General features: G+C 29.4%; 2 protein-coding genes and 1 long non-coding RNA gene across 3 annotated transcripts; 2 read left to right on the top strand and 1 right to left on the bottom strand.

Moving 5' to 3' along the window:
* Positions 1-586: 586 nt before the first annotated feature.
* On the top strand, positions 587-1,031 carry LOC128193857 (uncharacterized). The gene is made up of 3 exons (XR_008245169.1): positions 587-638; positions 727-822; positions 902-1,031. It is a non-coding gene; the product is annotated as an uncharacterized LOC128193857 (long non-coding RNA).
* Positions 1,032-9,044: 8,013 nt separating this feature from the next.
* On the top strand, positions 9,045-10,065 carry LOC108347062 (uncharacterized). The gene is made up of 2 exons (XM_017586175.2): positions 9,045-9,250; positions 9,492-10,065. The coding sequence occupies exons 1-2, from the start codon at positions 9,153-9,155 to the stop codon at positions 9,775-9,777; spliced, it is 384 nt and encodes a 127-aa protein (XP_017441664.1). The 5' UTR covers positions 9,045-9,152; the 3' UTR covers positions 9,778-10,065.
* A 10,463-nt stretch (positions 10,066-20,528) lies between these two features.
* On the bottom strand, positions 20,529-21,743 carry LOC108347272 (metalloendoproteinase 4-MMP). The gene has a single exon (XM_017586440.2). The coding sequence runs from the start codon at positions 21,727-21,729 to the stop codon at positions 20,647-20,649; it is 1,083 nt and encodes a 360-aa protein (XP_017441929.1). The 5' UTR covers positions 21,730-21,743; the 3' UTR covers positions 20,529-20,646.
* Between the last annotated feature and the right edge of the window lie 1,167 nt (positions 21,744-22,910).

The raw sequence follows: 22,910 nt of genomic DNA, 5'->3' as shown, positions 1-22,910 counted from the left end.
TTGCATCAGCAAGATGTTAGGGAGCTTGCGAACGGGGAGAGATGAAATTAATATTACACTCATTCAGCTGTGGATGATGTAAGTTTATGAAAATTTTTATATATATTGGTATTTTATGAACTTACTTACATCATATTATTTCTTCATTTTAGGTATCTATTGGATGTTAGTAACAAGAAGGGGTTCAACGATGTATATGGGTTCATTGACCCTTCTATGACTCATGACAGAAATAAATTTGATGATATCCAGACATACATCACCACCTGCTTTGGAACGGGGAGGGAGATATATTTTCTCCCTTATATACATGGGTAAGTGAAGTTTGTTAACTTCAACACATTCATTTATTAATTTTGGTATATCATTCATAAGTTATTACCAATTTCAGGTGTCATTGGCAGCTACTTGTGATCTCCGTACCGGAGAACACGGCTGTTTGGTTTTGTTCATTTCATAAGTCTCCTCCCAGCCCTCTTAGACATGCAGTAGATTGGTAAGAATCTCAATGTCTGGTCCTTTTTTTTATATAAATGTATACTAAAAGAATTTCTTTTGATAGTTCCCTTGCAGCACATATGATGTTATCTGGGAGATCTACTGCTACAGCTAAAAAGCTTGCATGGGTTTCTCTTAAGGTTTGGTATTTTAGTCCATACTTTGTTACATTTGCTTCCATTCAAATGATGTTACTTAACATTTTATAATTATGATGATATATTGTAGTGTAATAGACAAATGGGGTCATATGAATGTGGTTACTACGTTATGTTTTGGATGATGATCATCATTCGTGCACATTACACCACTGGATGGGAAACGGTAATATTTAGGTTTGAATTTTATGTTCTCTATATTTGGATTTCATATACACTAATTGAAATCATTGTACTTTATGCAGAGATTTAATAGGACTGCTTCAATTCCAGAGAAGTCAATCCAACTTGTGAGGAAAACACTTGCAAGATATGTAATTCATTTATATAATAGTATGTAGTAGATATTAGGATATACTAAGTTTTAAGTTTATGTTTCTAAGTTGTTTTATGCTTTTCTACGTTATTATAAATTCAACATGTACATTGCATTGATTTATGCTTGAAACTTGATTTATGATTACATTTTGGATTGATTTATGCTTCTAAGAATTTGATTTATGATTCCATTCAACATATTTTATGTTTTAATATGAATTTCATTTAAAATATACGTTTCTGTAATATTCTGGACTGTTCTGGTTATAAAAAGATATGCATGTCTGTTTCTGTGATTGGGAATGTTGCAGAAACAGACACCACTTTAAAAAAAAACGTACTTATATGCCTCGGTTCTGGTAAAAACCGAAGTCAAAAGCCCACTTACTGCCTCGGTTATGGTCAAACCCGAAGCAGAATGTGTAGCGGAGGAGAAAAAAAAAACACAAAAAATGAATCTACTGCCTCGGTTTGGGGCAGAACCGAGGCAGTAAAGTGGAGCTTTATGCCTCGGTTACGAAGAACCGAGGCCTAATGTGCTACGAAAAAAATAAATTAAAAAAACGTTAAACGTTTATGCTTCGGTTAGAGATGAACCGAGGGCGTAGAGTGGGACTATACGCCTCGATTGACAACTGAGACCAAAAGTGTCTGACTTTTTACCTCGGCTGAATATGCCTCGGTTCAAAAACCGCTGCCTATAGCCAAAAATAACCGCTGTCGTTTCTCCTTATTGTACTAGTGGAACATTCAACTAACATGCAATATTTGATATCAAGTCTCAAAGATATTGAAAATACTAAATATCCTGTAGGCATATAATAGAAAAAAAATACATAAATAAGTTTTTTTTTCTTTTTTTTCTGATTAAAACGAGTGTTTCTTTTAATTTGGAGTATCTCCCACCTGAAAATCACAAATTAGTTCTTCAAGATGTTGAGTTGTACTCCAGATTTTCTTTTCACGGTTTTTATTAACAAATTCAAATAATTTATCACATGGTACACACTATGTTAATTGTTTAATATTTTCTTTTATTCCTATTCTTTTTCCTCAAATAGAAAGGGATATATTACTGTATTTTGAAATTGTATGCTTTTTATTCTTTTAAGACGAAGCAGCGCTAAAAAAATAATGATACTTTGACAATATTTTTTAATAATATTTTAATACTATGTATATGTCATTATATGTCATTATGTGATTAGTTTATATAAATATTTATGATTATTATTATTGACGATAAAATAATTTTAAATCAATCACTTAATAACACGTAAAAAATATTAAAATATTATTAAAAAGAATATTATTAAAATATCATTATTCGCTGTAAAAAAATGTTTCAACCAAATGGAATTATTTAATTTTTCATGTTGTGTTACTCTGCACACAAGCTCCATCCTTCAAGAAAATTGTCATTATTCTGACAACCATTTATTGATTTTGTCTTTTTTAGTTTGCAGTATCTTCTGTGATTTGCTGGAATAAATATTACTTCAAAGGGACCCATCAATATTAATTATATTTATTTACTTATACAGTATTTTCAGTTTTTTTTTTATATTTGTTTGTATATTATTAATTAATTAGCGTCAACTTTTAAAATTAGATGCATTTTCAACTTACTAAATTCCCATTTATTTTCCGTAGATGGAATGTCCCAACATAAATATATTCTTCATAGTACCATGACTGATATAGTATATTATTTTAATTAATTTTTAAATTGTCGACATATTAAAATTCTTTTGACAACTAAAACTATATTTTTTAACTCAATATCACTTTCAACGACGACAAACTAATAGACGTGGGATATTCATTTAAGAACATTTGTTAATTACAATTTGTTCTTGTAATAAAATTAATGCACATTCAACTTGATAATTAATTAAGAATAATGAAATTTACTAAGTAAGTTATATTATAAATCTATAAAAAATAATTATCAAATAATTCTAAATTCATCGTGATAACATTGAAAAACCATCAAATATCATTTAATTATTGTTCTTTTTATATATAACTATCAAGTACATACGGAGCATCTAAATTTAAGACTTAAATATAATATTCTCTATCAACCATATTGATATTCTCTATCGTAAGGTAAAAGTTTATAATTTATTAAAGAATATTATATTTACCATAATAATACTAAATCCTATAAAAAAACTACATTTATACTATTTTTGTAATAAAAGGAACTTATATATACATTTACACTAGATTTGTAATAAATGAAAAATACGAAATATTATTTGTAAAATAGTATGAATAGATAGTTATAAAATAAAATAAAAAATGGGAAACAAATATAAGAATCTATTGAAATTATTCTAATAAAAAATTTTGTTTCCGCACTTTCTTTCAAAGCTTTGTATTGAAAAGAGAAAAAAAAAACTAAAAAAGAGAATCTTTTACAATTTTTTTATGGGAAGAAGAGAAGAAATATATATATATATATAAAAGGTTCACAATAAGAGTGATGTCAAAATTATCGAATATGACTCTATAATTGATTTTTTGAAGATGAATTATTAAGACAAGTCCTTTATCATGACACAACAAATATCTTAGGTTTTTTATTTAAAAGGTTTTGCATTTGAACATTGGGATGTCGATCTTCATTGAAAAAAAACAAATTGTTGTTAATGGAGAAAATCTAACTAATCTTTACATTATTGACATTCATATGTTAAAAATAATGATAAATTTTAATTAAGATTCACTAGTTGATGATGTACATGTAATTCTGAAAGATAATAATGAGAAAATATACATATGATCAATTCAAAACTTTATAACTTTATGTATGAATTTCATAGTCTTTGGATAAAATTATGTGTTTTGTTAAATAATATGTTGTGTTATTTTATATGTTTGTTATTAGTTTTTTCTGTTTTTTAATGTTATCACATATATGGATGACCATAAAAATTCATCAGGAGATGAAGGACCCACTACGAGACCGACCAAACGAGCTGCTAGATTGAGAGAACTCTTAATTATAAGACCTAGTGGTAAGAGGACACATGTTGTTATTAACGTCATCACTGATGTGGCTACTGGTCCAAACGCGAACGTCTTTAGAAGCTACTTAGGAATATTAACACATGATAATATATTTATCCTTACTCTATCTTTCAATCATGTGTATGAAGTTGATCGAAACATGACATGATATGACATATTGGTAGATTAATTAATGTTATTTAATTTATAGTTTGATTATATTGAAAATTTTTTAAATACTATTGATGCCATTTTCTTGCAAATGAAATTTTGTATTCCAAATATGAAGATGGTTACAAATAAATGTCTATCTTCGATTGCCAAGAAATTTTTTGGTTTTAAGATAAAATTGACATCTAGATACATCATTCTTAGGGTAATTATCCACAACCTCTTTAAGCATCATCCCACCATGAAAAGTGAAAGTTAGCCTGTCTACGATCATCGAGCTCCTACACTTCTAACATCACACAATAAATCTCATAAAGAATTGTAAGATATAACATTTTTTAAAATAATAATATTATTTTATACATATAGATGTTAAATTTGTTTTGTTATGTTACAAGACTTCTTGGTTAAGCAGAACCCTTAAGGTAATTTCACTCTAGAAGGTCGTCAGGACATTCCTACAACTACAATTGGATGACCAGAGCACCCTGGACGTGTGCATGCTACTGCAATAGGAGTCAACATTTGACATTATTTTGGAGGCTTCTCTCGTCAGACTACATACACTCACAATGTTGGGTATAAAGAAAGACTGGCGTAGGAAATCACTAAGAATATCAAAGCACAACTTTATGATGAAGTAACTAAGCAAGTTACTGAAAGCATTATGCGTTAGTTCCCACACCAGTTTGATAGTTATGAAAGGGTTATGCGTAAGTATCTCCACCACCAGAACCTTTTTTGCCTCCCATAGGTAAAATTAACAATCATTTTGTGCTAAGTTATTAATTCAATAAATCTCTTTAATAATATAACATTAACATTAGCTCTAACACGTAGAAACAAAAAAAGGAAGTTATTCAGCTCTACCCATACCAAGGGATGAAATGGACGACGTTCGTCCATGTTAGCTATATCTTTTGAATAATACAAGGATGACAGTAGTGGCTCGTGGAACAATATTTATGACAACCACAATTCTTCATGGTATAGAGCTATTAGACAATGAGGTCAAGGTCACAGTAGAGGAAATTATCGTAGCAAATGCTTTAGTTCTTATGCCAATAGATGAGATACATGTTATGGCACAAGTATTTCGATCTTTCCATGTCTAGCCTAGAGATTTGGTTGGTTCTATTCCCAATCCCTTTGTATGGACTCCCTAATCCACTATACACTACTCAATTTTTAAGTTTACATGTTATTTATGTTTAGACTTAAATAATTTTCATGTAATAAGTGACACATTGAGAAGAAAGTCCTAACATAAGATTTCTTTATATTTGGACGATCGTCTTATTGCATTACACTAACTTGCTGATATAATAACTGATGAGTCGATGGGTTGTATGGGATTTTGATGTATTTGGGAAAGACGTTGACATCCTACTGTACTTGTATAAGCAAGATGTCTCAGAGCTTGCATTGTGAAAGAAAAACTTAATATTACCCTTATTCAGTTATGAATGGTGTAAGTCTCTAAACCATTTTTTTATATTAAATTGATTTATCTATTACTTATATCAAATAAATGTTTTTATGTTCAAGTATATGTTTGTTATTACCAAAAATATGGGGTTGAATGATGTATATGGGTTCATAGACCCCTAACTCACTCATGAAGGGAATAAATTTGATGACATCTAAGCATGCACTACCATTTGCTTTACACGGGTGAAGCAAATATATTTTATCTTTTATATTGCTGCATAAGTGTATTTTATTAACTTGTAATTATAATCCATCATTTTAAGGTATAACAATGAAGTTATTTTCAATTAGACATCATTGACAATTATTTGTGGTTTTCTTGACGAAAAACATTGTTATGTGGTTTTTCTACTTGGATAAGTCTCCTTTATCCATCTCAAACAAGTAATAGATTGGTAAGAACCTCAATATTATGAACTTTCTTTGTTATATAAGTGTATCCTAAGACATTTCCTTTTTCATAGTTTAATTGCAGGACATAACATGGTGTTAGGAAAATCAACTTCTAAGACAAAAAAACTTGCATAGTTGTCCCTCAAGGTTTAATATTTTGGTCCATATATTTATAATTGTTTGATTCCTTTTTTTCCTTAATTATTTATAATTGTGCTGATATATTTTAGAGTAATAAACAAACCAAATCATATGAGTACGATTACTATGTAATGCACTAGATGACAATCATTGTTCATGCTCGTATTATAACTAGTTAGAAAACGATAATATTTGCATTGAATCAAATGCCTTACAATAAATTTGTCTTTTTATATACTAATTGAAATTATTGTCTTTTGTGCATTTATCACATTTAGGACATTTACTTGTTATAAGGATAATATTCTTAAGGATTTAGCACAAAGATGTAAGGATAACATTTATCACATTTATTTGTATCTAGATGTTTTCTTATTTTGGGTGTGATGAGTATAATGATTCAATTATTATGTTTGGTATTTTGTGTAGGTTTAATATATATGATGAAACAAAAAAAATAAAATATTAAAAAAATGTCCACATTAAGATTTAATTCTAGCAAAAATCGAAGCAAAAAGGGATATTCGACTTCGATTCAATATTTAAAAAGAAACTACATTCTTCTTCTGTTATAACCATAACCAAAGCATACAAGGTATTTGACTTTAGTTGTAAAGAGAACTAAAGTCAAATACTCTTTTTGATTTAAAAATATTATTTAATTTTAAGGATATTTGGTTTTAGTTTCAATGAGAACCAAAGCCAAATATCCTTAAAATTAAATAATATTTTTAAATCATAAAATGTATTTGGTTTTAGTAGTAAGCATATCCAAAGTCAAATTCACATTTTTTATTTTTGATTATTTATTTATAATTTAATGTTTCGGTTCTAAAGAAATCAAACACAAATATTGAACTTTGTGTTTTGGTTCATAATCAAGACTAAAAATCAATCATTTTTTATCTTGTCTAAATATGTTTTGATTGTAGAATCGACATTCAATGTCCAAAATAATCGATATTATAGCCCTTTATTTTACTAGTGCTTTGCTTTCTTTCCACCACTTATCATGACCTATACTTCTCTACACTTAACGTCCATGTATTAATCCAACTTCTTATATATTGAATATATATTAATAATAAATAATAAACAGTAATAATAATAAATAACAAATAATAATAATAATAATAATAATAATAATTATTATTATTATTATTGTAATACATTAATTTTAATTATAAAAACAAAATAATAATTTTATATTTTAATTTATTATATTTTTTTATCTATCTTAAATTACTTCCAACTTTTTACAAACTTTACTTTTAAATTTATTCATTTTATTTTCAAATCTGTTAAAAAAAAGGTTTAATATTTATTTTGGTTCCTCGATTTGTAGGGTGTGTTCAAAGTTGTCCTCCTTTCTTTCAAAAGTTTACTAACGTCCTATATTTTGCAAAAACAGTTCACATTAGTCCTTTTTGCGTACGACGTTAAAAAAGCTAATGGCAGACTTGTCCCTGTAAAAAACTTGATGACTTGTACAATTATTGTTGACGTGACACTATGAGGTGTTTAGCCCCCTGTTTGAGGTGCTCGCAAGCTAGGGTTCATGATGGCGGCGCTCACGTGCTAGGGTTCATGGCAGTGGCGCGATTGGATTGCTTTGCTATGCGATTTGGGAGTTCAAAAATTGAAATTTTTTTAGGTTTTGTTGTGTTTGAATCGCAAGGAAGAAGATGGTATTGTTAGTGTCCTCACGACGGCCTGAAAGATGTTTTAGATTTTCCAGGTCATTTTAACCATAAATACAATTAACACCTCAAATGATCTCATAGTGCCATTTCAATAATAACTGAACAAGTCATCAAGTTTTTGTCAAGGGTAGAAGTCTGCCGTTAGCCTTTTTATAGCTATAATGAGAAAGAAATAACGTGAACCATTTTTACAAAATATAGAATGCTAATGAACTTTTGAAAAAAAAAATGATAACTTTAAACATACGTTAGAAACCGATAAAAAAATGAGTATTAAACCTAAAAAAACAATACAAATTTTAACTTCAAATACATCCAAATTTGACTCATTCCTCATCAAATCCTATCGTCTCAACAACAGTGACACTAGGAAGCATGAATCATTGTTATATTTTTTTGTACACTTTGGCTATTGAAAAGTGATTTTATTAATGAAACTTATTTAGCAAAACAAAACTCTTAAAGGCATGTCCTTTTGTACAAAACACTCGACTGAGAATATTGCATAGATTGGAGGGTTTCGCCTTATTATTATCATACAGCTTTTGTCACCATAGACTTCACGAATCTTTGATTCGTCATCCGTGCTTCTCAGTGTCAAGAGCGTGGCTCTCATGGCTACCACCTTTCATACCCAACCTCTCTATTTTATATCCAAATTCCAAAACCCACCCACCGGACAAAAACTGTTCAAAAACAAAAACAAACACTCTGACAGCGACACCTTCTCACAACATTAAACAACATTAAAAGAAAAGAAAAGAAAACTAATCTGTCATTTAATACCACTACACTGTTTTCAAGGACACAAAATCATCACACAAAGGAAAAATTAAAAGAAATAAAAAAGAATATGTACATATATAGGTAAGAAACAGTAATCAAGCAACCTCAGCCACAGGACACAACACTATGTCTTTTCCTCTCTCTTTCTTTTTTAAGGTTCTCTCTCTTGGTTCCCTGCCTCAACTGAAAACGACTGCAAGCAACCTGTGGTCTCCTTCTGTATATTTCATTTTTCCAATTTTTATATAATTTCAGGATAAACATCTTTATTATTTATTATTAATAATATTATTATATATGACATTGATTCACCGACTTCATCATCAAACAAACTCACTCCTCTTCTTTCTCTATATAAACACTCTTTCTTTCTTTCTATCTTCTGCTTCACTTTTATCATCATCATCATCACACCCCTCTTTCTCTCTCTTCCAAATTTTGCATCTTTCTCTCACTCCGTGATCTATCACCAACCATGGTGGACCTTCAAACCGTTTGCTGCATGTGTGGTGACGTTGGTTTCCCTGACAAGCTTTTCCGCTGCAGCAAATGTCGTCACCGATTCCAACACTCGTATGTGTGCTCTCTCAGTTTCTTCAATCATCTCACACACCATACATACACATGCATCATCTTTCTTTTTCATGTGATGGAAAGAGATACCTTTAATTTGACAGTTACATGTAACTGCATCACTTCTTTCTCCTATTCTCAACACATCCCATCATATATATATGCACATGTACATAGTCATCAAACAACATGCACTTCTTCTGAATGAGGTTAATTTTTGTAACTTGATCAATCTTTTTAGGTATTGTAGCAACTTCTACCGGGAGCAGGTTGAGATAGAAATATGCGATTGGTGTCAAAGTGAGAGGAGAAATTACACAAGACACCATGGTATTACTATTGGGTCGAATTCGAAGAAATCGGTGGCCGGAACTCACACCGGAGGGACCACTCGATCGCAATATTCCGGTGAGAAGATCAAGCAGCATGAAGAGAGTGGTTCGAGCTTGGGGAAAGGGAAGAGTCCTATTCCTTCACCAAGACCCTCCACACGAAGGTACAAGCTTCTGAAGGATGTAATGTGTTGAAAAAGGAAACAAGAAACAAAGGCATCCTTAAGCAGCAAGAGAAAAGAGTATATATACTATCAGTGTTTCTTAGGCTTTTCAAAAGGGATAATTAATTAATTTAGTTTAGTAAGTTTATAAATAGTAGTAGTAGCAGCTTCCTAAAGACTTTGGTTATGCGTGTTGTACTTGTTTTGTTAAATAATCTTAAGTGTCCCTTTTGTGAATAGAAGAAGAACGATGAAGCTTCAAGTTCAATGTATTAGCAGTCACGAAAATCTACTTATATATGATGCTAGTTTCGACCTACTTTCTGGCTAGCTCCTTCGTTGATATTCTTTTCTATTATTGTTTCTTCAATGATGCTGAAAACGCAGATTCTAGCAATTTTCATGCATGTGCATCCTTCTCTTATAAGTAATGCATGGTACATGAAGAAGTGGCTTTCGTGCATGACATTTGGAACTTGTGAAGTGATGGAGAAATTATATTTTATAGAATCCAAATTCCAGACGGAAAGGTTTAATTAAGTTGACACATTGGACATACACGTACAAACACTTGTTTAAGTACTTGGACTAAGACATTAAAAAAGAAAGTATTTTTATCTTGAAAGAAAAAGTAATTTTAATAAATATAGAATCAGGAAGTAATTCAAGAAAATGGGTTAATATTGTTTTTTTAAAAAAATGATTTTAACTGGATAAAGGATAGATGTGAAAGAGAGTTTTGACTATGGTGATAGGGTTGAATTGAACCTCCCATTTGCCTAGTTAGTCTAAATTGAATGCACTGGTTTTCCTTTTGAGAGAAGAATTCAGAGTATCTGAAATCTGCAAACTTTTGCAGATTCATTGAAGACCTTTAATTGCTAGGCCCTCTCTATTATTGGCCATGTCAAAAGAAGATCAAGGGTCTCCATTTCATAGTGGAGAACTCGTACCTTCAATTTTTTTTTTTCTTTCATTACATACAATATTATGTCACTCTAATATTTTGAAGAGAGAAAATGGTAGCCATACATGCAGGCAAGAACTTTTTGGATTTTGTTTTACTAATATTTTGAAGAGAGAAAAGAACAAAAAAGAAAACGTGTGATGATTCATGAAGTGTTAGTGATGAATAGAACTGGGTCTTGTTATTGTGGTGGTTGTTTTCAGACCATACATTTCGATCACGATAATATTTCCTTACAAGTTTGGACAGTACTGAGTAGAAGTTTATGAGAAAAATATCTCCAAAGTACACACAAGTTGATAAGGCTTTTGTATCCACTGTGTCTGTTTTGACCATTTACTAAAAAACAAGAAATCATCGTCATCGTATATTCATTAAACTCCCATTAACTATGTTTTCTCTATGTTATCTTCTCAGTTTCCCCACCCATATGAATTACTGTTCAACTATATGTTCTTCTAAAATATCTGAATATCTTACACACTTAAACATTAAAGTTTTATGACCAATTTCTTGAAAGAGTAAAATAAGAGAAACAAATGTACGGTGACATTGTTGTTTGAACAGGACATTTTGTCACTCAATTGTCTTTATTATTTTCACATCTTACCAAAAGTTTTCAATTTTTTTTTCATATGGTTTTACTGTCATATATTTAGGTTTTTAAATATGAAATTTAAAAAGAGGTGTTAGCACTTTGTTATTCAAATAATCTATTTATTGATAAAATGTGTGAAAATAATAAAATATAATGATAAATTATGTAACAAAATATAAATGATAACATTTTAAAAAGTAGTAAATATACAATTATACTAAAATAATTTTTTTACATATTAGAAAGACAAAAAGCTAAAAATTTAATGTATATATAACAAAAGCTAGGCAGTTACGAGCTTTTATTTGAGGAGCATAATATGTACAAGTTTGCACCAAGTTTTACATATTTGGTATATTGGGATATGGGAATGACATTAAAATATGAGTAATTAGAACTTTTGAAACAAATAACATTAAATGTTGGTTTATATATACAATAGCCAAAAAATTAATATAATAAAATATTTATATAATATGATTTTTTTTTTCACAAGCAGTTGTTATAATTCCTTCATAGTATGAACTAATGGATTAGAAGGAAATATATAAAAATATTACTAACAAAGGAAATAACTCTCTGAATATATTACAATTTGTACGCTTCCTTAGTTTATAATATCTCCCTATATTCCATGTATTCATGTTATAGAAATAAAAAGTATAAAATCTTTTAATGTTGAACCAAATTTTGGATAGTTTAAAATCTGAAAAGGGAATTATAAATATTATAATTGTGAATCAATAATTAAATGAGATTAAACCATAAATTACCAAAGTGATTATTTAAAACTGTATTTTTGTGCTGTGTATTTTTTATATTTGTTTCAAAATTATAGTTAGAATTGGAAATGGAAAAGGAACAATAGTTATAGTGACCTTAAGAAATTTGTGTGATAGAAACATGACTTTCATTTAGTTGTGTGTGAGCTTTTGGTTTGAATACTATTTACAAAGTTGAATTTATTCAAAAGACAGACGTAGAAGAATGAATGATAACATGGTGTCTATATCAATTTAAATTAAACAGAAACAGGATCAAATTTATATAATGGACAAAACATATTTTATTAGTTTGCATATGTATAAATAGAATAATGTTAGGATTAAATTTAACTAATTAAATGTTAAATAATCATGTATTAAATGAGAACGTAATTTTGAAAGCATTTAAGTGAGTTTGGTCGGTAACAACCAACATCCTAGGAAAGGTCGCCAAAATGTTCTGACAGTGGTGACGGTTTTCTTAAGCATATCGAGGAAGAAACATCGTTATAACTCTTCCTCTGTATCACCGATGATTTTGCCTCGAACTGTTGACTTAATGTGGACGCGGTTGTGTTATTGCAGCAGCATGTTTCAAGCACGTAATTGGAAGTAACCCTACACAACAGATAAGAGTAGGAAGAAAAGTTAATCGTCTTGCTTCTCTGCACTCCAATGATACCAACTTACATAAATTGCTTCTGTCATGCAAAAATGAAAATTATTGCTGTTTCTATTTTGCCAGAGTGGTGTCATGGTAAGCAGCTCATACCTAATTTTCTCGGAAACAAAATCATGGAGGAAGTTTCATTTATACATTCATGAAGATAATATATATATATATATATATATATATATATATATATATATATATATATATTATACCTAATTTTACTTGAATAATTTGATTAAAAACAACTTCAGACAAATTTTATTTATTATTTAAACTGAATTATGTAAATAATATTTATTAATTTAAATTAATTAATTTTTGGGAGAAAAAATTCAATATTTCACTAAAATTAATTAATATAAGTTCAGGAGTTCACATGTCAAAACTTCCCAAATTCATAACAAGGGATTCAGATTAGATTAGGTATGATAATACAGGTAAGAAAGTAAATATTTATTTTCTTCCTAACTTTTACATTTAATAGATAATTCCTACTAAGGAATGAGTATATGTAAAATATAAAAGAAAAATTAACTTTATCAAATATTTAAGTATATGCACCATCACCTCTAAGAGCATGTTTCCAGAGAAATCTCATCTTTATGTTTATATTCATCATATGTAATAATTTTAAATCATATAATAAACACAAACAGACAACAGCACAACAAGAAGGATAAACTAATATTATAAAAGAATTAAATCATGTAATTACAAAATATTTTATAACACACTTTATTTCTAAACCAAGTCAATCCTAAACATACAAATAAATTTTAGACTTGACTAAATCTGGATATATATATTGATGTCATATTATGACAAATTGTATACTTGTAATTGTGGAATAATTGGCTCTCCCCTAAGCTACCACACAAGACTAGTCCGTTAACGACCTATGGACAATATACACTTGTTACTTCTCATCACATAATTCCCTTATGTACCTAAGATAGAGTGTTTATCGGAGCGTTAGGATAACTTTCAAGGTTGCGTCCCTACATCATTACATTATTGTACTTGGAACAACCATCAAGAATTTCACCTTAGAAATTCTTTTCAAACCATACTTCCATACATACATAACCTCATGCATAAACAATCATATAATTAAATTTATATTACTAAACAAACTTTAAAGCATCAAAGTATTTCCATCCATAAGCAATAGAGAAAAGAAAACATGAGATGAAGCATGTACACGTGGGACCCAACGCCAAACTTTTGACGCTCAACACATAATTACTCGCATAATGAGCTGAGCCTAGCGCCCAACGCTAACATAAATAGAGAATTTTCCTAGCCTAGCGAGAATTCTTGCCCAACCCTTGAAACACACTGCCATTATTCATTATTTACTCGCCCAACGACCCCATGCTTGCCTAGCTAGTCTGCAGAATTCTGCAGAACATCAATTCTGCAGAATTTTCACCCCAACCTCAAATATTTTAACTCTCACACCTCTACATGCACCTACAACTCCCATTTTCTATTCAAGACCTTAGTTAAACTCATCCAAGTGTTTATGACTCAATTTAAACTCTATTAGTCTTGTTTCTCCATGAATGTCTAACTCACTCAAACTAAAACACCATTCTACTGCTCATAATTCAATCTTACTCATTCCTCATCACAATTTAGTAAACTCAACCTCTAAATAAGTCTTAAATAGCATAAAAGCAGACTTTAAACCTCAAGTATCTCCATCCAACCCTTATCACAAAATCTCGCATATCAAAACCCCTATTTTGCACTAAATTAGCCTACAACTCTTACCAAATCACTACTCTCGAATTCAACATCATTCCTTTTTGGTTAACTAACGTTCTATACAAGTTTTAAATGATCCTAAAACATATCTCAAACATTAATTATCACACTAAAGTCACTTTTCTAGAATTTCACCATCCAAAAACCCCAATTCAAACTAAAAACAACCTCATGACACTTATAAATTCTATAATATATTATACCACATATAACTCTAGAACACTAGCATTACAGATTCACACGAGTACCAATTCAATATCATACATAGGAATATTCATCAATAGACAACATTCACTCATCCATACCTAAACATCACTAGAAAATCCTCAATTGATAACATATTCAAAAAAACATAAATCTCACAACCTATCAAACATACATTCATAATTCTTAACACAAGATTAAGGAATATTAGCTTCCCTTACTGATTGAACAACTTAACCAGCTCTAGAAAGCAAACTATCCATGCCTCAACTCAAATAACTTTATCTGTACGTACAAATCGCAAAACTTCGATCAAGGTACACCATTAGGACTAATGATCAACACGGAACACACAAAAACTTTAGGAATATGCATGCAATAGAGAATCTTTTTGCATGTGTGAAGGAAACTCAACTTGAGAAAAAGAGAGAAACTAAGTTACGCTTTCTAGAAGATTGATCGGATGAAGTTAAATATATCATTGTTGTGATTACCTAGATATTTTCTGATCGTCAGAAAGATGACTTAGGAGTTAGAAATCTTAGAGAGAAAAGACAAAAAATTTAGAGAAAGAGTTCTAAAGAGATGGTTCGCGCTTTAGATAATGAAATGTGTTTATAAATTTCTATTTATATAGTTGAATTATTTTAATATTAAAATAATCAATCCTATTATTTTAAAACACTTATAAACTATAATACTCTATTTTTTAAATTCTTACATTTGACTACATAAAAGTTAATATAAACTTAGTAGATTACCTAATAAATTCATGATATTTTAGTAATTTAAAACAGGAACAATTATAAGATGAAATTAGTAATTGGATGAGTATAAAGATGAAAAGAGTACTTGGATGAGTATAAAGATGACGACACGACACATATTTACATTCGCATTTCTATTCTCATATCAAATTTAAAAAATCAAGTACCCATATTCATGCTCAGGAAAATAAATTTATTTGTCATTCTTGATTTGGATTAATGTTCTAATTAAGGCTTATTCTAGGATTTTATTTATTTATGTTTTATTTTAGTTTCATCATCTGTTCATTTTACATGTATATATCATGCGTAATATTTTATTTTTTTAATATATTTTTTATTAATTTATTACTATTCATTCATATTTTTTTATTTAGTATTATTATTACTTATGGCACACATAAATAAACATTACTTTTTATTTGAAAGTAAAAGTTCTCTATTAAAAAAGAAACTCATTTTTTTAAGCAATGTTTTGTTATCATATGACACATATTACTAATAACTTAACTCGAATTAATTAATGATGTTTACAAACAAACTCTCTATATATAACCTTTCAATTAATACAAAAATGTTTTTTTTTTTAAATTTAGTTCTTATGTTCTCTTTTATTATTATTATAAATCCAACAATTGAAACTATCTATGGCAAGTATTATACAACTAATATACTCGTGATTAAAAGATTTTTTAGGTGATAGAGAGAGTTTGCAACATGTGGATGACTCACATCTAACGGTGGTGAGGAATTTATGTGTAGAGTTGGAAGTCCTACAAATAACTGAACTAAGAAATATATGAGAAAAATCTGTAAACCTAACGCTTTTAAGTTTTTTTTGGAGGTGGAGTCAAATCTCATATATATGGTTTGGTTCATGGTTTGAATAGTTTATAGAAAAACTTTTTGCGAAAAATATCATTTAACAGTTTTCTCAAGGATTGAAAAGTTTACATAACATTCGACTTCAAAGTTAGTTCAAACTATATATTCTTTAAGAAAATATTTTTCAATCGTTTAAATATATTTGTTGTAACATTTTGATATAACTAACTGTTAAAAAAAAGGTGTTTAATGACAAAAGTTTTTGTAGTGATTAAAGTAATGTGCACCTATAGAATTTGTAAGAGAAGTATTTAGAAAGAATAAAACAATAAACACAGTTATTTTTATACTAGTTCGTTAAACCGAGCTACGTCCAGTCTCCTTTAACACCTTAAAGGGTTCCACTATAATCTTCAACAAGATTATAACTGAGTATTCTCACCACTCCTGATATATCTAGTCACTCCAAGTAACCATCGTTACTCTGACTAGTACCGAGTTTCACCCACTACTGGTTGCACATTATTCTTCACCACTCCTGATATTTTCAGACACTCCAAGTATCTTCCGGATACATTTGTCTAGTTGAGTTTCACCCACTCCTGGTTTTCACTAGACAACCCGTCTAGCTACCGTTTAACTCCACCAAGTTAAACGTCAGAGTTTCACCCACTCCTGATTTCTACTAAACATACTTGTTTAGCTACTATTTAACATCAACAAGTTAAACGTAAAGTGTTTTAATTTTCTTCGGGATATACAATATCAATCAGATTTAGTACAAGTCCTTAGTGTTAGTAGTAGTTGTAATAATAATTAGAGCATGGTAAGTAAGTAGAGTATATAATAATATATGTAAAAGCCTGATATTTAAACACATAAAAAGGTTACATTAACAAGAATATGTATAGTGTTATGCATGAGAACTTCTAAGAATTTGAAGACTCTCCCTAATTCTATGTTATCCCCGTAAGTACATGCTCCTATAAATGCTGACGTGTCTATCTCTTTTCTCTTCTTTTTTTGATAAAATCAAAAGAGGTGAAGGAAAAAGGAGAGAAAATATCACTACCCAACTCAGATAGAGATGGTTTGTGGAAGGAGGACTCCATCAAACAGAGAAAAAAGAAATGGATAGAAAAGAGGTATCACTTCATCATAGAGAGAGAATAGGAGATGGATAAAAAATGGAAAAAAGAAAGAAAGAAGAGGTTGAAGAAGTAAGTCACATTGTCTTTATAAAAAGTAATAATATCAATCTTCATTAGTCATTTGGTTGCAATAAATAAGAGAATAAAAATTTTCATAATCATTTTCAATGTAATTTTATATGATAATAAACCTAAAATAACATATTTTTATATGCGTGAGAATATTTGTTACTATACTACAGTTAACAAGTATATCAGTAACCTAAATGATCTCCACATTTAATTAAATTAAAAAATGCATTAATTTATATGTATGGTGTGAAATTATATAAAAAACAACATTTGAGTGAGAATATTGTGGTTCATAATTTGTCAAAAAAGTTAACTGTGAAATGAGAACCAACTTTTCCTTTTACAAAATGATAAAGCTTTTAATATTTTTTAAAGATTGACATCATACATATATAAAGAATTTAGAAAAAAAAAAGACATTTAGATGAGATTATTTAATGGAAAATGACATCATCAGAACTTCATATAGATATATGTCTCATCCCTAGCTATATAGCTTTTTGGAAAAAGAAATGAGAAGAAAAAAACATAACAAAAAAAGCAAGTGAGGTTTTATCTTATCCATTTGAATGTGGAATATTTTAATACTTTAAAACCTAAGTGAACACGTTAAAGCCAAATCTTACTCATTATAAAATTTTATTTTAATCTTTTATTTTAATAGTGCAACAACTGGATTGCACTATTATATTGTCAGCTTTCAAAAACACACGTAATCTTGGTTTTTTTTTTTTTTCTTTTACATATGGACTTTGATATGATTGGATAAATCACCACAAAACAGCTTTTTTTTCCTAGTTTCATAACATATTAGTAAATCTATTACACATTTAAATAATATGACTATTTGAAATAATCTAAATAACAAAGTGGTTGTGTTTAGATTAATCTCATCCGATTCTGTACAAATGTATACTCTTATATTTACAAGAAGAAAAAATATTCTATCTTAATACTGTAATTAGAAGGCATAAGTAATATTTTTGTTGAAAAATTACCACACGCTATTGTGATTTTTTCAAAAAGGATATATCTGTATTTTTTTTAAAATGATATATATGCGTGTGTGAGAGATTTTTCATTAAAAATTGTACATAATTAACAAATAAAAAAAATCTATGATAATAAAATAAGTAAATCATTCAGTAAAAAAGCTCACCAAATTTAGTTAAAGCGTAAAATACCTTTTTATATATATAAAATAAGAGTTTTGATATTCTCATATTTTAATATAATAGTAAAAAATATTAATTAGTTGTCATATAATAAATTTATTTTTGTTTAAGTTTTAATAACCATCACGTGGATATTTGAAGTGATGTGAAATTTTGTCATATTCGGTAGTGCAAAATATTTTTTAAAAAATTCTTTAGAATATTAGCTAAAATCTAACCAATGTAGATCGATTACATTTGGATTCATTAATGTCTTAATGTATTAATTTTTTAATTATCATTTTTAAATGATTGTGCGAGTTCGGAACTCCTCTATTACATAATAATTAAATTAGGATTTTGTAGTGCATGATTATTGGATGAAGAAGTTTTTAGAGTCATTTATTATTTCAGTTATGGGTAAAAAAAAATCCAATTCAAAATTTAAACTTATAAAAAGACTAAGACATAGATTTCATAACTTGGTTTTTTCGTATTTAATAGAGGCATGCGAGTCAGATAAGCATTAGAAAAATAAATACGCACTTATTAGAGTACAATGTAATGAATGAAATAGTCGTTTTTGTTTATATTTTGAGTACAATGATAAGAATATGTAAAGCTATAAATTGTATTGTATGAATACATTAATGGAATACATAATAATTGAATCAAACTTTTTAACAAGAGAAGTTTGTCGTTTACTAATCAATGTATTGTATACAAAGATTAGGATTTTCCAAATGGACTAAAAACCACATGTACAAACATACTAAACAAAAAGAAAAATGAACACTAGATGTGACTTTTGGATGTATTATTAAGAAATATATAAAGACTATATTTCTTAAAGACTATATAAAGCTCTTAAATGGATGTATTATTAAGAAATAATTTCATTAATAATTTCACAACTTTTTTTTAGAGATAAACAACACTGAATTGCTTAAGTTTTTCTTCTTTCTCTCGTTTGAAACAATAATCTTCAGTTTTTTTAATTAATGGGATATACTAGTAAATTTTGATATAAATTGAAAATTTGTCACTAGAATTTTTATATAATTTGATTTTCAAACTTATAAAAATAATAAATATAATCATTTTAATATGTATTAAATAATGTTTTAAACATTTGTAATTTTTATTCTACAAATAAGACGACTATATTTATTTATTTTTAAAGCTTACTATCAATATTCAAAAATATTAAGACTGCCTAGAAATATTTAATCCTTAATTAATTAACTATTCTTCAGTATTCATATATATTATATTTATGTTTAAAGTGGTTGCCTGATATATTTGCTTGCATCGATTTTCCAAATTAAATTTTATCCCTTCATTAAAATCAACGAGCAAGTATATAATTATATGAAAACTAGAGAATACACCACTTTTTTTAAAAAAAAAACAAGAAAAAGAAATTAAGATTTTTTTCCAATGGTAAGTAAACCTCCATAAATGTTTCAATACACTGGTCAAAATAGCATGCATGCATATATATATATATAAATATATAAAATCATATAGAAGTCCTTCATTAATCATGATCTCCAAGCTTATTTGTGATATAGATAACAATTAGATAAAATCGATTAAAATAGAAAAATAAATATTAGATTAAAGAGAAATAGAAAACACCAATTACTCACAAAATCTCAAATTAAACAACTATAATATTAATTTCTCTGCCACAATAATTACCATCACAACAACAACCGTTTGATATATATATGTTAACTACTATACTCAAATATATATATATATATATATATATATATATATATATATATATATATATATATATATATATATATATATATATATATATTCATCTTATAAGGGTCTTTGTAGCTCTTCATACTCGACCCCACATGATCATTGAATTTCTACTTGACAAGCGTAAAAGAATAAAAAGTTGGAAAAAAGTACAACCATAGAAAAGGAGATATGAACTATAATGTACATAAACTATGCATGAGAGAAATTATTATGATCAAACTAGAAGCCAACCTGAAAGGTTTGAGAAAGTTGGAACCTTTATTTGCCGACATATCAGATTCTAGCGACCACTCTGATCTGAAATTAGGGTTTGATCCATACAGAGATTGCACTCCCTTTATGTCATCAATGTTCAGATTAGCCCTCTTATCTTGTGGCCTCAAACTCGGATACATCACAGCATCTTTCACGGAACTATGAGACAATCCTAACAAGTGTCCAATCTCATGTGTGGCCACCGACTCCAAGTCCACCGCCACCTCCGACACGGTGGCCTCAAAGTCCACCGCCCATGTCTCTGCCGCGTCAAGGTGGAGGCGCCCGATCTCCGGCGAGAAGGAGTGGGCCAACACCCCAAGCACCCCATCAAAGGGCTCACCATCACCATGCTCCCCTTTGTAAAACCCTATTTTCAAATCCGAAACTTCAGAGTCACTCACCTCAACAAAGCTAACAGGAATCACCGAAGCCCATCTCAAGAATGCTTTTCGGAATGCCTCTCTTATGTCTTTCATGCTCAAACTGTGGATCATGTTCTCACGTGAGAAGGCGTAGGTGAGTGTCATCGGCATTGAACGTGACCAACGTGGTTTTCCCGGGAAAAACACGAAGTTCTTTGAAGAATGCACTTTGTGGACGTGATTCTGATCGTGATTCTGATGTCTTGTGTTTGTGTCTGGATCACCACATCTTGGTGTGATCATTTGAGCAACCGTGTCGGAGTCGAGCTTCCCGGTTACTTGGAGACCAAGGTTTCCTTGGTATCTGACGAGAGCAGATTCCAACACGACATCAAATTCATCGTTAAAACTGTTGTTGTTGTTTTGTAGGTACCCAAAACGATGTAGATATCGTTTAAACTGCGATATACCTGCGATTTTAGTCCCTTTGTCAGCTTTGTTGAGGCTTTGAATGTTGTGGCTTGTGATGGATATTTTGGTGGCTGGTGGTGTGAATGTTGCAATGTGTGAAGGTGATGATGATGTGAGGATGAGAGTGAAGAAGAAAGTGAACGAATATGTGAGTGAAAGGAACATGGTTGTCGCTTCAAAGCTTGTACATTTTGAGGCTTATATAGATGGAAGCTTTGGTACGAAGTAATACATAGAGTCAACTTTTATCAAACAAGGATTAATTAACTAATCATTATAACCATTTTGGAACATTCATTTGCCTATGATTCATATATATGGTCTGGTACAAGGATAACACTGATCTGCAACAGGCTAAATAATAGCCAGAATCTCCCTGTTCATCATGATTTATCAGCTGATAGCTTTTGCATTTTATTAAAAAACCTGCCTCACTTTTTTCACACGTGTGATTAATTAGATTTAGTACACTTGTTGATCAGATAATCCAGTTAGTATTTCAAGAAGAAAAATGTTTTTTTAACAACTTTTTTACAATTGTTTACAATTGATGTGATTAGTCTGTTTCAAATATACGGATGAATGATATTAGTAACATATAATTGTTCTTTCGAGTATTTAAGATATTGGAGGCATTTCTTTAATATCTTCTGATATCAGGTAATTATTAAAACTTTTCATAATCTTATGATGTTTTTTGTTCTGTATTAAAGAATCCTTAGACCATATACCTCACTGATAAATTTGTGTTCCGAAATAGGTTCATGTGTTATGAAGTAACTTAAAAAACAAAGCAAATTCATTTGAACGGATGAAAGGAAGCTGTGGAATCTTTCTGGTAACTGTTCCAAGATAAAGTGGCAATTTCAGGTCTAACAGACACACTTGTCTAGAGTTGTTTTCTCTTGAAGGAGGGGAAAAGATCAATGTTCTATGGAAGTTAGTTACACTCCATCATTGTTGGTTGTTGTCCCTGTCTTTCTATCACATTTTTCAAACGTATTGTTTACTCAAAGTCAATTGAATGTAATATAAAAAATGGGTAGTGCTACAAACTGTCTTTTATGTCTTTGAACGTGAAAAACAATCAAAGTTGATTAATTAGGAGTTGGGAAATTCATTCGCGTTATACCACAGTTGCTTGCAAATTTGATGTTTTGTAATTTCTCAATACTTTTGGTGGGAAAACAAATGAGAGAAATCTGTGAAACTGACAAGTTGACAAACGAATTGTCGTGTCACTTCTACTGAGTAACTAACACAACTGTTATTACCTTGTTCAAAATTCTCAGTTTCATTTAAATTAATATTTGGAATTCATAGAAAGAAAAAGTAAATTCAACTAA

This window comes from Vigna angularis, chromosome 9 (genome assembly GCF_016808095.1).
Source record: "Vigna angularis cultivar LongXiaoDou No.4 chromosome 9, ASM1680809v1, whole genome shotgun sequence".
In the NCBI taxonomy this organism is placed as follows: domain Eukaryota; kingdom Viridiplantae; phylum Streptophyta; class Magnoliopsida; order Fabales; family Fabaceae; genus Vigna; species Vigna angularis.
The sequence above is the reverse complement of the archived record's forward strand: the minus strand, read 5'-3'. Positions and strand labels throughout refer to the sequence as shown.

Excerpts from the sequence above, each read along its gene's own strand:
- LOC108347062 (XM_017586175.2), top strand. The coding sequence starts at position 9,153 with ATGGTGGACCTTCAAACCGTTTGCTGCATGTGTGGTGACGTTGGTTTC. Across the intron at positions 9,251-9,491 it reads CGTCACCGATTCCAACACTC|GTATTGTAGCAACTTCTACC; the intron begins GTATGTGTGCTC and ends CAATCTTTTTAG.
- LOC108347272 (XM_017586440.2), bottom strand. The coding sequence starts at position 21,729 with ATGTTCCTTTCACTCACATATTCGTTCACTTTCTTCTTCACTCTCATC.